The sequence below is a fragment of the Hakea prostrata genome, chromosome 2 (genome assembly GCF_041222555.1).
Source record: "Hakea prostrata isolate BN-2017 chromosome 2, UWA_Hpros_2, whole genome shotgun sequence".
Lineage (NCBI taxonomy): Eukaryota > Viridiplantae > Streptophyta > Magnoliopsida > Proteales > Proteaceae > Hakea > Hakea prostrata.
The window spans coordinates 73,867,384-73,884,484 of NC_142601.1; the positions used below are offsets into that span (position 1 = coordinate 73,867,384).

Below are 17,101 nucleotides of genomic sequence, written 5' to 3' on the forward strand. Positions count from 1 at the left end.
AATCTTAATCCAAATTTATGGAAATGGTATTTCCCAGCATCCCCAGTCTCCAATGTAAGTTTCTCTAATACTCTAGATAATTTTGATGAACGCATTCAGAGCCTAAAAGACTTAAAGGCAATAGACCATGAATTTAGGGAGTTGAGAATTCTTTGGGGACTACCTGACCTTAGAAATATAGTCCATTTTACAACGCCAAGTTCATCAACAAGTTACCTACAATAGGATCCCAAACTGGACAGAAACAGATTGTCTACAAGAGATAACCCATGTATATGGAGCCCAGCCCTCATTCAGAATTACGGTTACTTAGAAGGTGGTCATTTTTCACCATGGCCGACAGATCCCTGCTGCCCCTTAGCTACTATGAACTCTTAGAGATCTATTCGTCAACCAGCCGCTGAGCCGCATAAGCCTTTTTATCACCAAAGAATAAAGGGTGCATACCCAGTGCAGGATATTGCCACTGCTGGCAGGTGGGATGTGTCCACAGAGGATCATAATGTACGCAGCCTTATCCCCACTAAGCGAATGGACTGTTTCCAGCTAAAAATACCCACTAGATCTCAATGGAGCAACCTCACCAACACCGAGGTCCATTTTGCAGGCAAAGGCTGTTTAACCGTGTCTGTCTCGATCATTTATTGGCAATTTACATCCAGAACTTCAACAGAAGGTGTAGCAAGTACATTAATTATATCAGGAAAGAGAGCGCGCAAGAAAACTCAGTCATTTCCCTGTGCTAAAAAGGTAAGCCAAAAGAAAGCCAAGCCATTTCTTCACCTGATTCTCCCTCAGCAAGTTTCTCCAATTTCGCTCCAACCAAACGTCTCTCATCGACACCTCCAGCTTTCAATTCATAAATGACCTGATAAAAATAATAATAAGAAGAAACCAATGAATCGCTTGAAAGAGAATGTCAGATCGGAACGACGACTCGAAACAAAAGAAACAGGAAAAATGAGGAGTAACTAGCGAAGCATAACCTGGCGATGTTCCCAGTTCCATACGGAAACATGGTCCGAGGCGTCTGCAGTGACGAGCCATGGATGCGTCGGATGAAGCTGAATCTTCACAATTTTATCGTTCGTAGGACGATAAGCTCGCAACCGAAGCATGTTTTACCCAGGTTTCTTCAGATCCAGATTGCTGCCGAGCTAGTATCGAAATTGAAAATCAGAAAAGCAGCCAGGATCCTTAGAAGACGAACAGATCAGTGAAGCGCTTTAGATTTCTGACTAACCGTCGGCATTTCATTTTTTTCTTCGGTAGGGACAGGGAGAGGGAGCGAACGGCAGAGTGGGAATGCGCGCACCGGGTGGAAGACTCGGGTTTGATTCGTTTGAAAGATCAGTGGGCCGTTAGTGAGTGGATTTTTATTTGCTGCACCCGTATGGAACGTAAACGGACGGTGTCGATTAAAATGGTAGGATTCATTTGTAAATACGTTGTTTTTTAAGGGGAGTTTTTAGAGGTGTAATGGATCGGATTCGGATCGAATAGTGGTAATACTATATCTACATCCTATTATATTGAGTCGGATTCATATGATAATGGGATAAATATATTTTTTAAGTAAATTCTTCTAAATAGGCATAAATACATATTGAATACAAGTTTTCGACTACTTGTAGACATTTTCACTATTTTATTTGTGAGGCTAAGTTTGAAATTTAAGAATTTAGTAACTTTGGTGGTTATTTTAGTAGAAAATCTAGAAAAAATAATCACATATCTTAAGAAAAAAAATCATAAAAATAAATACAAATAAATAACTTAATCGAATAATTTAATCAAACGGACATTAATCGGTAGAAAATGAGTATATCATATCCACATCCTATTGGTAATTAAACGGATTCAAATACAACTAAACAAATGCGGATGAAAATTTCGATTATTCATTTACACCCCTAGAGTTTACCAGCTTCTTGTTGTTGCAATCCTCAAAGATTTGCTACTACTCTTCATAAAATCCTTGGGGCCACCAATATCACTAAGATTTTTACAGGTAATTTCATTACATGTGTTTTCTATACTTTTTAAGTACTGAATCTCCTATGAGTTGAACTTAACAAGTAGAGACCCAGCTAACCTTTCACCTTCGATTTTCTTTTTCCTTCTAAACACTACTATTACAGCAGATTATTAACTGGTAAAAGATGTAATAAATTTACGTGAAAAGTACATACCATAGTGTAATATTTGTATCTTCTGTGCACGTGTGTGCGTGTGAGAGAGCAAGAGAGTAGTATATATTTTCATCCATATACTTTCTAAATGTTGTTTTTAGTTAAATTCTTCTCGTGGGGCAGCAATTACCAGTCCATCAACGTGCAGAAGCAGAAAATTGCATGTCATCTGAAGCAACTTCAAGGGTTCTAGACGCAATTTATGGTTGTGTTGGGAGTCTTGGGACCATATCATATTTTACAGCAACGGACACTTGCCACTCAACGTAAACTTGCAATCACAATGGCTCAACTTGCCGTCCGCCATGCACAGCAAGAGCCCAACAAAGCATACCAACGGTTCGATCTCAAGTTCAGTTTTATAGACCATATGAACCATCTAGGTTCAGTTCGAACCAGCAAGATTTGTTGTATCTGGATCAACCCATGCTAGACTTCCACCAGCCACCAGGCTTTCTCTAGTTAAATCTTTTTAATCTTTGATTGCCCCACTTAGTGATTGGTTATATATACTCTTGATATTTGTTCAAAAGTAACCTGTGAATCCGATTTGGGATAAGTTCGATAATGCAACTGACATGTCCGCAAAATATATGCTCATCACAGTAATATTGGAGTTGCCAGGCGAGGGGGCAATGAGTGTGGTATTAGATGAGGGGTTACAACAAACTGCAAAAACCAGTGCAAAACCAGAGAAGAGGCCCAAAAGATTTACTCTCATTTGCAAGCAATACATGTTACTTTTCCATATAAACAGATTGCAGAAGTCGGTAAAAGAAGAGATAATCTCAGTTCAGTGAGGAAATAATTACACCCAAAAAACCCGTATCCATTCAAAACGTTAAAAAAAAAAAAGAAATACAAGCAGCGATCCACCGTTTAAAAAACCCGGAGTGCAGCTCTCTCCCATGAACTATCCTCAAGAACTAAAACCTCTACTGATACTCGACTGTACAGACTGATCCGGAGGGCTTTCTGAAAGCCCTTCGCAAAATCATCACACAAACTATAAGAAATATAAATGAAACTAACCCAAGATATCACCACGCTTCAGTTAGCAGTAAAAACCATTACCATTGGCGTGTCCATTACCAACGGCGTGTCCATTACCATTGGCGTGTCCATTACCAACGGCGTGTCCATTACCATTGGCGTGTCCATTACCATTGGCATGTCCGTGACCATTAGCGTAGACACCATTCACTGACATAATTATAGCCTTCTTTACACCCCCGATCTGAGGCACTTTCACAGCAGGACATCCATTGCTTTTAATGCCATCTGTTTTAGCCACATTTTGTACATTGTTGAGATTATGTAGGAATGATTCCAACTGGCCGGATGCTGCTGCTATGAGACCTGTACCATGAAACGGGATCAGGATTCTGATTTTCAAGAGAAGGTTTCAAATAAAGAGTTCCCATACAAACTGGTTTCAAGTTCATTCCCAATGGAAACTTGAGCACAATACATCCATGGCATGCAGACTGAAATATTGAGTCCTTGGCTTTAAATGCAACAATATGCAAACTGAATATTATGTGACAGCTTAGCTTATACCATAATCACATAATCCAGAATGCACGCAAAGGGAGGGAAAAGGATAATAAGTCAACAACAATGACCTAATAAACTCCATCCCCTCAATCAAACTAGAGACATATACGTGAAAATCTTGAGGATAAAGAGTAAATCTCTAAATCTGATGACATGACAGAAGGAGATGAAACCACGTGATTAGACATGATCCCCAAGGAAATCCATAAAGAATTCCTAAGAGCCTTTTTGGTTACACGAGTCTATTTCAAATATCTAGAGATTTCAAATCTATAGAGTCATAATTTATAAAATTAACTGTTTGATTAACCGAATATGTGGAATGAAATAAGTGGATTCATCTGTGATTTTTGTGAAAGCACAAATGTTTAGCATTTTTATAGTAGGGAGTTAAATCCTCACTCCATACCCATAAATCTACAAATTCACGTTTTTAGTGTAAAAAGATGAATCTCTAGATTTCATGAATCTAGAGATTTTCACAACCAAACGGATATAAATCTCTGGATTCATGTAACCAAACAGGCCCTAAAGCAATTCCAAGACCAGGTAGAAAACATATTGCATACCCAAAATAAATATTTTAGAAAACCTAAAGATAGCACATGCTATAAGTCTGACCAAGACAAAATTATAAGGTTGTGCTTAGTGCCAAGCTAAATAGATCAAAACATACAACTAGATTTCTGCACTGAATAGATCAACATACAACTAGCTTTCTTTGTCCAAACCACTCAAGATTTTTAAGCATAACAGATGAGCAGGGAATGAGTCGAATACCAAGAAATAGTGCAGAAGGTCTCCCCGGCCTTGACTTAAATTCGGGATGGAATTGAACTCCAATATAATACGGATGATCAGGCAGTTCAACAATCTACAGTCACACATCCCAACACATATCAGGAAATATCACTACTGACCGACATATAACACAGATAGCAACACACCAGAAGTTATATGCAGGGATGCATACCTCCATCCGCTCGCCAGTTCTATCTTTGCCGACAAATGAGAGACCAGCACTTTCAAGTTGTGGAACCATATCAGGATTGACCTACATGAGACATTGTAGGATATCCAGTCATAAGACCCATTAAGTGAGTAGCAAACAAGCATGAGACAGTGAGAGAGCAAGGATAACAAAGAATCTAGCAGCTTATGGCATAACAGGTTTCACCTCATATCTATGCCGGTGCCGCTCATCAACAAAGTTCACATTGCCGTATCTATTCCAAGAGGAAAAATGCATGGTACATTAAATTAAGAAGAGGCATGAAATTTTGGTAACAAGCAACAGTAGGGAATCATTAGTCCTTACAACTTTGCAGATTTACAATCTGTAACCTGGAAATACGTCCTCCTTGATCCAAGACGCATAGTGCCTCCCATATGAGTTTTGGAACCCTGTACTCCAAGAAAACAAATTTTCTCTCACTATGAACAAAACTAAGGGGGAAATGGCATACAATCGAACTGTATCTTGATGTAAAACTCAACTAAATAGAATCTGTACCTCTGGCATAAATATCACACAGGGGTCAGAAGTTTCAGAATCAAACTCAGTGCTGTTTGCATCTTGCAGGGCAAGAACCGACCGAGCAAACTCAATAACAGCAATTTGCATCCCCAGACATATGCCAAGAAATGGAACTCTGTTTTCTCGGGCATACTTTGCTGCAAGAATTTTTCCCTGTACTCCTCGATCACCAAATCCTCCTGGAACTAAAACACCATCTGCCCCCTGAAATGAACAACAGTGGACATAACCATCAAAGATATGACAGTTGAAGAATAAAGATCAAACTCCAAGGCCTGCAATTGAAGTTACATTAACACCATAAGATGTCTTACCTTCAACAGATTCCATGCAGCTTTATGAACATCAGGCATCTGAATTTACAAAATATCTTCAGTGAATATTTTGAAGATAAATTATAACATTCCAAATATTTGAAGATAAATTATAACAAGAGAAGAAATTATTTCAAGAACCTCTTTTGCAGTTGCATCTTCAAGATCACAGGCTGGAACCCATTCCACTTTGAGCTTCCTCTGGCAACCAACAGAAGCATGAAAAAGAGCCTGCAAAAAGCAATGTGCCAATTAATAGGTGGATAATTAGGACTATCACTAAAATATTGAGGCTGTATGTAAACGTAAACACCAGTGTAGCACATGCACATAGATGCTTGACAATGAACTGATGAAGAAAAGCGAATATGGGCTTAAAAACTACCAAGTACAATAATGATCAACTTACAAAACCTATGTGTGCAACTAACTATGCATGAATTTAGTAAAGAACACTGAAGAACTCAGGTAAAAACTACTAAATATGATGGCAATCTCCTAAACTAGCATTTCTGGCTGCAGATGCCCATGTCCACGCACTTCATTCTTAACCTATGCAGATGCCCATGTCCATCGCAAGTGTCTGTTCCCCATACAGAGTATATCAGATGGTTATTGGTGACAAGAATTCAACATTTAAAGGTGCAAGGTCATGATACTGTTAATACATTTATCAAAATACTTTTCACTCATTTTCACCAACTCTAGTTTGGAATTGGCCTTGATTGATCTAATTGGGAATTGGCCTTCAAGTCAATCAAAGATAATCAAAACCATATTTGTTATTAAATGCAGCCAGCATCCCCTCATTTAAGGAACATAACCACCAGAGTTTACAGCTTATTAGCACATGAAACAGCTGTTCTTACATGATTAGGCTTCGACACTATATTTTGGGTGAATGGCTCTGACACTTCAGTACATGGTTTCGTGTTTTAACCCTGCATTTATAGGTAACATATAATATATTGCTAAATTTGAGTTATTCAGTTAGTTTTTTAGTTTTTTTCTTAATGGAACTTGAGTTCTTCACCACGAACCCCCCCCCCACCAAGAAGAAAAAGGAAGAAAATTTGATAAATTAATTGTAACTCTTCTATAATTTTTAAGAACCTGTAGTAGTCTTATTTTGAATGGGAGGATTCAAGGGAAAAAAGGCGCTGGGGGGTGGTTCAGTGGTGAGGAACTCAATTACATAAAGAAACTAAAACAAATAGAAGACAAACTTAATAACTCAAATATAGCACTGCCTCTAGCACTTCAAACCAAGAAATTGTCCATCCTGATTGTTCAGGACAGTGGTGACTCCCCTCCCCACTGCATTTTTTCTGGGACAGATGTTGCCTTGATAATTCTCTACCGTAAGACCAAGTAATACACCAGAAAGCATAAAATTGATATGAATCATACAGTAGGAAATAAGATAGTAAAAGGCGAACATGGATCTTCTTGAAATTATGCACTTCAGAGACATGATTGGATGGCGAGAATTGTGCTACACCTGGCTATTTTTTAAGAAAACAGAGTTATTTCAAAAGTTTCGGAATGTGATATGCTTTGCTTCTACAACTTAGAATGAGACGAACAATGTGAACATTTTTCTCATTTATTTGTTATGCAACAAAATACTCCCCTTACTAACATGATAACATTTAAAGGAGTTTCTGAGTGGGCCTATCAATGTTCCAAATCACTCCTGACATCACCTCAACTGGCAGGCCTTTGGACAAGAGCCTCCTGAAGTTGCTAATTCAGATAGCACAATAAAGACACATACATAAATAGAATCAAAACAAAAGTTTTATGTTTCATGTTCACATCTATTCCAGCATGTGGCAAAACCAAATAACCGGGAGAAGGCTTGCTATGTTACAAACTTTTACCAAAACCTAATGCAACCTACAGCACCCACACAAAAATAGTAGTAACAAAATATTGAAGTTCCTCCTCTGCACTACCAGATCCAGTCTATATTTTATCTGGAAATTCCTTATTGACAGCACTCAAGGTGTCAAATAATTTGAAACCTCAATTTTTTTGCCCCATAGTGTTATACATATCTTTTCTTCTAACAAGGGCAATAATGCCATTTTACACATATACACGAAAAACTCTTTTGCATTCCTCATCTTAAAAACTCTCGGAATGATACAAAGGGCAATTAAAAGAGAGTGTCAAGTTCAAAATGCACCTATAGAGTGTCACTCAGGCATTCTCTTTTGATATGAAACTACTCAAAGAGCCTTTGCCCTCTTATTAGAAGCCATTAGAGAAGCAGCTTCCTTTCTCAGTCAACCTTCCCCATTAATTAGTGCAGTCTTGATCCATAGTTGTCGACTCGTTCCTCAGCCTAGTCTATATTAAAATCTGAACTCAAAACATCTTGTAAACTAGGAAGAGTACAGCACAAATTACCATCCCTTAAAGTCAGTTTTTTAGATAAAAATAAAATTGAAAAATATGAGGCTCTGGAGGTTGGAGGATTACTTCTTTAATGGGATAGTTCAGGATTAATCATCCACATTGTACTCAAAACAATGACAGTTATCAAATTTAACAACATTCTCATCCAATATGTGCCTCATTCTAACAAAAAGTACATCAGAAAGCCAAAATGAGCTAAGCTAAATACCTAGTTAAAAAATTTCAAAGACCATGCTGCAGGCCATCAGGTCCCAAATCCTAATAAATGTAAACTATCAGATATAGCTCATTGCAGCTTGATTGCAATAGGTATGACTATGTAATGCAGGCACAGTCCAAAAATCGATCATATAATTTATTTATTCTGTAAGAAGCCAAATTATGAGGCCCAAAAGTTGGGCCTAGACAGATGCATGAAAATAGATATCTAATTAGTACTGGGTCCACTAGGTAATATAATTAGCTTTTATTTAGTCATTAAAGAATTCTTTTTGGTAAGTTGTGTGGATGCCCACTTATCTAGTAGATTTAGGCTTCAGGATCTCATCAAATTACTAAGAGTTATAGATTTAGGAAACCTCCTTTTGTTTTCTTACTGACCCCCTTCAGATGATGATGGTTAATGGAATAGCATAAAAAAATTTCAGTTGAGCCAAAGAATGCTTCTTCTTTTTCTCTCCCTTCTTATCCCCTTTTTTATTCTAAAGTCTGTTCACAGTTTCCTAGAACAACCCATTTGTCTCCTCTCATTCTTCTTCTCCTTTTTGTTCCCTATTTACAAGCTGCTGAAATGAACCGACCAGCAAGCCTATTCAGATCTTTTTTAATGAGTACTTTAGATCTACAGCTGATTTAATCCCTTGATCCTTGATGTCTGAACCATAGAGCATGAAGATTATAGAAGAACTAATAGGTAATAAAAACTACTATAGTAGAGATAAACTATGGAAAGTAACAACAGATAACATATTGCATGAAAAAGTCACAATGAAAACAGGTCAGTAGCTTTATTCACCTTCAGGACAGAAAGGTAAGAATCAGAAAGGCCAGTATATTTTCCAACCATAGCAATTCTGACCTGTAAAATACATGAAATGTTAGTTTGAGTGACAACTTGCATTAACCACACGGAATAAACTTTAAGAGAAATTTTTGGAACTTACAGGCTCATTTAACTTGTTACAACGGTCAACCCTCCCAGTCCATTCTCTCAAATCAGGCTCCGCAGCAACACTGTACATGAAAGACATAAAATCAACAAGCTGTCAACAAAACTGCAAACAACTGTCCCACAATAAGCATGGTATATCAACCATAACTAGATATAAAACTAAAAGAGTCGGGTGACATACCCTTGAAGGTTGAGCCCCTTCAAGATTGCTTCATGTGCCTTCTGATCCTGAAAATTTGGAGAGGGCAAACAAAAATTTTTTGGTAAGAAAAAAGAACAGAAGATGAGCGACATAGGTGCAAACAAACAAACTTACTCTTAATAGCAGAGGGATGTGCCAAATGTTTGGAACATCATATAAAGTGATTATGTTTCCTGCCTGAAAACAAACACCACATATAGTTAGCTTTCTGCATAACAGTATTCAACTATTTTCACAAAATCCAAGAAGAGTAGTGTTAATATTTTGGTCACATTACCGGGACATGGCAAAACTGAGAGAGTTTTTCTTTCACATTTTCTTCGAGGGGCTGTCAAACACATCAGTGATTAGAATTTCCCACACACGCACAGAGAGAGGGAGAGGGAGAGGGGGAGAGAGAGAGAGAGAGAGAGAGAGAGAGAAAGAGACCGACCTGTGTGCTGCGACAGGCTAAGATATTTGGAGTCAAACCCAGTCCCCTTAGTCCTCGAACACTATGCTGAGTAGGCTTGGTTTTCTAATTTACATTTAGGAAACAGTAAGTAATTGTGATAGTGGGACTCCCTACCAAGGATCCAGATTATGAGTACAGATCCACCACTAATATCTTTAAGATTAATTTGCAGAGTCTTAAAAATAATTCATGCATACCTGTTCACCGACAACATTCAAAACAGGGACAAGACTGACATGAACCAGGCAGAAATTTCCAGCGCCTGAAATGAAAAAAAATTGTGGAACATGGAACAAAACAAAATTGATCAACTGCTTAGAGTAGCCTAAAAGCTCACTGATGCTGAAAGAGAAAGGGAAAAATCCATAAAGTCAATGGCAGAAGTCCTTTACCAACGCGATACGAAAATTGACCCAGTGCCTCAATGAATGGCATGGATTCAATATCACCTGTCCCAAAGAACGTTGTTGTTAGGCTAATAAAATATAACAATAACAATCTCAATATACGCAGCATCAATTGTGCTTCATATACCTATGGTTCCACCCAGCTCTATGACACAAACGTCAGCAGGGCCTTCTTTTCCATCAACAGGTATCATAGCCACACGCTCAATCCACTCTATAATGGCATCTGTAACATGAGGCACAACCTAGAATAGGTAGAGGGTATAAGATGTCATTGAGTCTTGAGAAAGATGCAGTGAATGGTAAATTGGTAACACACCACATTGGGAGTTGAAACAGACCTGGACAGTTTTTCCAAGATAATCTCCCTTTCTTTCCTTGTCAATAACAGACTGTTAGCCATCAAAGAAAAATAACTGGTCACTTCAATAATTCAGTCTGTAGCCAAATAATAGCATCCATGTACCAACTACCTGCAGAGATAAAATTCTTATGATGATAACTGCAACTGGTTTTCAGTAAGAAATTACCTGATAAATCTTCCCTGTAGTGATGTTGTTATCCCGGGTCAACTTGATATCCAGGAAACGTTCATAGTTCCCAAGATCCAGGTCCACCTTCAACACAAAAATATAATTTACTTCTATAGTAACAGTAAAACAATTTACCAGTTCATCAGCTTTATGCAAGCACATGGTCTAAGAGGAAACAAAGAAGAACATTTAACAGAACTAATGTCAATAACAACTAAGGAAGTTCCATGCAAATATGTATTCCCACAAAACACCAATGCCACATGTCTGACAGGCAGAGCCGTTTACAATACTATTAGAATTAGCATTGGAGGGAAAAATAGTCCACCAGACTTCCATCTTTGTAACATGCCCCAGACATTCTTTACTTCAGATGACGATAGCATTTGAGATCTTAAAATGAAAAAACTTTTTTAAAAAATGGTGAATAAAATGGAAAGTTTCCACATAACTATTTTTGCTCATTTGCATGTGAATAAAATGAAATGCTCAACCAGCATAGGAAGCAGGCATAACAATGAGAAAGTCTCTTTACCTCACCACCATCATCTAAGACAAACACCTCGCCATGCTCAAAAGGGGACATGGTTCCTGCGTCAGTGTTCAAATATGGATCTGTACAAATGAAAAGAAAAAATTGACAACCATTAGTTTGTGTATTAACCTTCAAACTCTTTAGGATACAAGGAGAACAACAAGACAACTGAAAAAAGAAACCTTCATATTCAAAGTGGTAGGGCTCAAATAAAGAAAACCAGTGTTTGTAACACGGTGCATCTGATGCTACTTCAGTTGACTGGTAAAGGAACACAACATCAGGGTCGTACATTGAAACAGTTGAACAAGCCATTTCGAGACAGAAGCCACGGGCATCGAGACCTCCCCCCCCCCCCCCAAAAAAAAAAATCCCACTCACCCTAGAAAATTCACTGAGAACATTACTGGTTATTTCCTTTATTTTAATACTTGTTACAATAGTTTAGCGGAATGGGCTTCAGAATCTCTACATCAAATAATCTAAATCACAGTCATCCAAGTAAAACAGTAAATCACAGAAAGCACAAACCTACTGACTGACTAATAGTTTAGCTGCACATCTTCAAGATACTTCAAAAACCAAATCAAAAGACTAAATAGACAAACCATAAAGAAATTGAAAACGAAGAAAGCCCAGTAAAACGGGGAAAGAAGGATTCAGAAAATAATAGAAACTATGTATACAATCCATTCAAATTTTTGGGTGAAGAAGGGAAAAAGCTAATCACGGTTAAAGAAAATGCAAAAAAGTCATAAGTGGCTTCAAAGGCTCAACGTAAATATGCATAAAATCCATTAAAGACTGAACATGACAATAATAGAAGCTGCTGTTGAAGAAAAATAAAAGATAAAAATGGGGAAGAGGCTTATTAACTAAGCTGTCGACTAGTACAAATGAAAGTGAGAAAGAAGGGATAAGAAAAAGATCTTCGAGAAAGAAGGTCCCTCTTCTCTTTTTTTAGTTTAAAGAATAGAAACACAACAACAGAAAACTCTCCAGTCTGTCTGCGTGTTTACGTGTGTGATTGTTTCGTGTGTGCGTGATGCAGAGCGAGCAGCGTAACACAGACCTATCTTAATGGAAGTAACACGAAGACCACAGGCTTTGAGAACGACTCCAATACTACTGGCCGTCACGCCCTTTCCGAGACCACTAACGACACCACCGGTCACTAAAACATACTTCATCTTTTCTTTCTGTTCCACTGTTGGCTTCCGATTGATCTTCCGATCCAATGAGGGAGAAAGAGCAACTCCTCTTCCTCGTCCCTTCCCTGCCTCGCACCTTCAAACCTTTCCCTTCCCTGTTCGACCAATCAAAAGTTCAGTCAGGGCAAATTAAATTAAAAATAAAAAGGACTGATTCAACCCCAACGAAAGAGGTAAAGGAAAGAAAAAAAAGGAAATTTTCAGGCTTTACCACAAGAATGCATTTTTCATTACCAGATACGAAAAGAATGATTCTACAAAATAAATGTGAGATGAAATTGAAAACAATAAGAACCTATTCGTCGTTCTTGTTGCTATTGTCGATGTAGCAAACCTCCGATTCTTATCTTTCTCGTATCGATTTCGGTGTTTCTCCTTTCTCCTGTTGTTGTTGTTGTTGTTAATCTTTTCTGACGTTGTTCTTTGTAAGGAGATTTGCTTACAAGAAAGGCGGGCTTCACTTCCGACTCTGTCTCTCAAGTCTAACCGTCAGGTCTGACCTTCTTCTATCTCACTCTGCAATGGCAACAAAAACTCGGCACGCTACTTTTCCCTTTTCTAACAATACTACACGCTTCCGGTGCCTTGTTTGGCGGCAAAACTACTGCACTGTCGTTTAACAAACAGAAACGGAAACAAGGAAGAGCAAAAGAGCGTGAGAGAGAGATGGGGAAAGATTTTCGAGAGAAAAGAGTGCCAATAGAGGTGAAAGAAATGGCAATGGCAGCTTTAGGAATGAGGAATAAGGACTCGAACAAGGAAGTTATATAGGTCTCAAGTCTCAACCAACCTCGCAGGCCAAGAGTCTCACTTTTGAGCCATTCTCTCTCTCTCTCTCTCTCTCTCTCTCTCTCTCTCTCTCTCTACGGGGAAGGAGCGGAGAAAAAAAACAAAAAAAAAAGAAAGGAGAGAGATATAGACTTTTATTTAATTATTTATTTATTTATTTATTCCCCTTTTTTAGGGGGCAGGGTTGGGCTGCTCCCTGCTCGTTACTCGTTACTAGTTACTAGGGTTTTGTCTCTTCAATTTATCCCCTCTTTCTCCCGCCCGTCGCCAGCGAGTGTCATTTTTCTATTTTGAAGGATTCTTCTTCTTCTACCATATCATATCATGTCATGTCATATCATATCATATCATACGAGACAATCTCAAGATGAGAAATAGTATTTGCCTAGAGATTTTTGGGACAGAAAAAATAAAAATAAAAAGTCCCTGCGAAACTGGACTGGAGTGTTGACTCCGTCTTCTTCCACTTCAAATCCACGTGGATCCATCCCATAGGAATATAAATATATAATACCGTTTCATACACTGTCATTGATTTTTACCAGATCGTTACGTTACTATGCTATGCTAGCTATAGAGATATAAACAGTTATACCGGTATGATAACCAACGTTTTTTCAAGATAATTTTGTTTACATATTTTAATTCCAACAAAAGAGATTTTATTTGGGACTAGGGAGGCCAAAAAAGTGTGTTTTGTGCCGTGTTTTTGTCGCACCAATGACCAAACCGAAAGATTCAAAAGTCCTGAGCCCAGTTTTCAACTTGTCTGACTTAATTGGCTGCTTCAAAAGAAACCTTGGTCGATCGGATCGGTTTCATACAAATAGAATACATTATCTATCCCCCACTACTTTAGGTTTGGGTTGGGTTACGTCTCCTCATTCCAGTAATTAGTTTGACTCCCACTGGTCTGGTTTAGAAACGGAAGTAGACCATTAGTCTCTTTTAACTTTTTGGCACATTTTACCTATTGTTACACAATCCTGCATGCCTCCTCAACCGAACGAACCTGCAAGAATGAGCTCGACTGGAGTGGTCGAGTTTCACCTCCGACGATCTAGTTATGAAAGTTTCTGATTAAGGAAGGCAATAAACAATAAAGTATTGAGTAGTGATGGCTCAATTCAATGTACCTTTCTCTTATATTCTCTTACCATTTTATAGCTTTTTTATGAACGAATTTGATTGGGATTCAAACATTGTTTAGAGTTAGACTGCAATCCTCTTCTTAGTGAATGAGTCCTGCTCAAATATAGATAGTTGAATTACAATTAAATACATTTTCTTTGATTACAAGTCTTATCATATTGTCTTACTATTCAGCCTTTGTGCTTGTTCGACCGACCTTGCCTTGGTCGGTTTAACTTAATCCAAACTAGTCGGACTAGGCTCAATCCGAACTGATTTAGGTTTAACCGAACCGGTTCAGGCTTATCTATTTCTCCCTTATCATAAGACCAAAGTTAGACCAAAGTTAGGCCCTAGGATTGTTCTATAGACTACAAGGATTTTATTTTTCTCCTTTTTTTTTTTTAATGATTATTATTTTAAGCATTTCAGTTAAGACGGTTGAGGGGTATAATTAAGCTACATTAGGCAACAATGATGAAATGTAATTAGATATATCAAATGCTTCTCTCCATCACTCTCACTACTATGTTATTTTATTACTACTTTTGCTAAGGTGGTCAGGTGGTCCTTTCAAATCTTTCCATCTACGCAATTCAAGGGGTTGGTCGATGGGTTTGGGAGCAATGTAACATAAGTAGAGCTGCCAACCTTGGTTTAGGTATTTATAACCACATAGGTTTCATTATTTTTTTTATAATCATTTTCTTTTCTTTTTTCTCTTTTGGTAATACGTATAGGAATAATCACTCGACTAATATTTCAATCTATTGATGCGGTTCATCTAATTATTTTCATATTTGCAATTCAACACAAATAGATAGAACGTAATTTAACAACAATTAGAGCCATATAACCATAAACATTTCTATCGCACAAGTTGAATCAAAATTCTCTACCTCAATAGATAGAGGATCTTGTTCTTCTCACACTGCTCCACCATACATTTAAGAGAAAACCCATCATTGAGCAATTATGAATTACAAATAGTTATATCTAAATTCTGAAGAAGAGTTGACCTGCTAACTAATCATAGTCTAAATTCATAATATTATCAAGTGAATTGCCCAATTTCTAGGTCATTCCTATAACATATTATTTTTGTTTATTTTTATTTTTTTTGAATTTGTTTGTCATTCATGTTTGTTCGTTGTTTGAAACAAAACATTTGCATTCTTTTATCCACCGAAGTAGTGAAAAACAGATTTAACTTATATCATGTTATTAAATATTTTTTATATTTTCTAAATATTATTGTTTTCTTCTTCATCGTTAATCAAAACTTTAGTATTTTGAATTTTTACTGGTTTATTTATATATTATTTTACAATTCTATATATCGGTTAAAAAATCATGAAATTACATTTTATTTTATTTTGCAATTCTCTATCTCGGATTAAAAAATGATGGATTGTCTTTGTAATTTTATACTTGTACTAATCACCACATCTTATAAAAAAAAAAAAAAAAAAAAAAAAAAAAGAAGGGGAAATTAAAGTTGGTCATTAGGATCTAAGAGTGCTATTTGTATTGGACTACAATCACTACATTTCTTTTCTTGACAGAGATAGAATCAATATTTCATAATTTAGTAGCAGTAGATCCCTTTGTACGAACAACTAAGTTCACGAGATTAAATAGTAGTAGACTTGGTTCTGATTCTTTTTTAATCTAAGCACTTTCTTCAAAATGATATATAGGATATGTATAAATTCATCACATAGTTCTCGTGCATAAATCTTGCCACTCCTAATATTTGATAATTAAATATTATTATAGAGGTATGTGTATAAACTTTCTTTCTTTTTAATTGTTGTATCAATTAAACACATGCAATAAAGCTTAAGAAAAAGTTATACAAAATAGTAATAAAATCAACCATGACATATGGAGCTGAATTCTATGCTATTAAGAAGAACAATATAGATAATACCAATGTTGTAAAGAAGCAAGAAGACGTGCAATAAGATCATAATGGCTATAAAAATGAAGGGCTATGTTAAAACAAATTTTGGGAATTAAACAAAATCTTGACAAACTCTATATAAGTAACTTCATATGGTTTAGCATCTTCAATGGAGGTATATAGATGCACTAGCGAGAAAGAATGCCTTTATTTAATATAATGAAACTAAAAGAAGTAAAAGCATGTCTAAAATGACTATTGGAGACAGAGTAAGAAACAATATGCCTATTTGAAGGGCTCAGTCTTCATTTTTTTTTTTTTTGGGGGGGGGGGGGGGTATAAATCTCATTCATTAAAAAACAAAGTCCGAGAGAAGCTTGTATATAATTGTTCAGCAACGGAGTAGTTAAAGGCCATGATGTCAAGCTCAAATTCGACAATGCCACCGTACCTTTGCTATTTCAAATAATCATTGTTAAGATTGAGCCCTTCACGGCCCTTGCCTTTCAACTAACTCCAGTTGTAAGTTTCTTTGGGGGGGGGGGGATAAATTTCATTCATTCAACACAGAGGTCCCATAAAAGCTTGTAGGGACAACAATATAATTATCCAGCAACAGAATAGTTAATGGCCATGATGTCAAGCTCAATTCGACAATGCTACCTTTGCTATTTCAAATAATCATGTTAAGATTGAGCCCTTCAAGGCCATGCCTTTCAAATAACTCTAGTTGTAAGT

The 17,101-nt window shown here is 37.0% G+C and overlaps 2 protein-coding genes across 2 annotated transcripts in view; both read right to left on the reverse strand.

Annotated features, from left to right (window-relative positions):
• LOC149026428 (Transducin/WD40 repeat-like superfamily protein) overlaps nt 1-1,326 on the reverse strand; it is a 51,404-nt gene extending 50,078 nt beyond the window's left edge. The window contains exons 1-2 of the mRNA XM_089146707.1: nt 987-1,326; nt 784-868 (exon numbers count right to left, since the gene is read on the reverse strand). Of these exons, the coding sequence (XP_089002833.1) occupies nt 784-868; nt 987-1,118 (217 nt within the window). The 5' untranslated portion in view covers nt 1,119-1,326. The remainder of the gene's footprint in view (nt 1-783; nt 869-986) is intronic.
• Nucleotides 1,327-2,777: 1,451 nt separating this feature from the next.
• On the reverse strand, nt 2,778-13,326 carry LOC149026429 (uncharacterized). Its single transcript, XM_089146708.1, has 22 exons — nt 12,833-13,326; nt 12,399-12,632; nt 11,327-11,406; nt 10,789-10,875; nt 10,600-10,650; nt 10,386-10,503; nt 10,244-10,300; nt 10,049-10,113; nt 9,831-9,914; nt 9,675-9,725; nt 9,512-9,574; nt 9,377-9,423; nt 9,188-9,257; nt 9,040-9,102; nt 5,742-5,831; nt 5,601-5,639; nt 5,263-5,490; nt 5,068-5,153; nt 4,927-4,975; nt 4,723-4,803; nt 4,530-4,623; nt 2,778-3,551 (listed from the first exon to the last, which is right to left on the reverse strand). The coding sequence occupies exons 2-22, from the start codon at nt 12,514-12,516 to the stop codon at nt 3,247-3,249; spliced, it is 1,926 nt and encodes a 641-aa protein (XP_089002834.1). The 5' UTR covers nt 12,517-12,632; nt 12,833-13,326; the 3' UTR covers nt 2,778-3,246.
• Nucleotides 13,327-17,101: the final 3,775 nt, after the last annotated feature.

Excerpts from the sequence above, each read along its gene's own strand:
- LOC149026429 (XM_089146708.1), bottom strand. The coding sequence starts at position 12,516 with ATGAAGTATGTTTTAGTGACCGGTGGTGTCGTTAGTGGTCTCGGAAAG. Across the intron at positions 4,804-4,926 it reads GGCACCGGCATAGATATGAG|GTCAATCCTGATATGGTTCC; the intron begins GTGAAACCTGTT and ends TGTCTCATGTAG. Across the intron at positions 4,624-4,722 it reads GAACTGGCGAGCGGATGGAG|ATTGTTGAACTGCCTGATCA; the intron begins GTATGCATCCCT and ends GTGTGACTGTAG.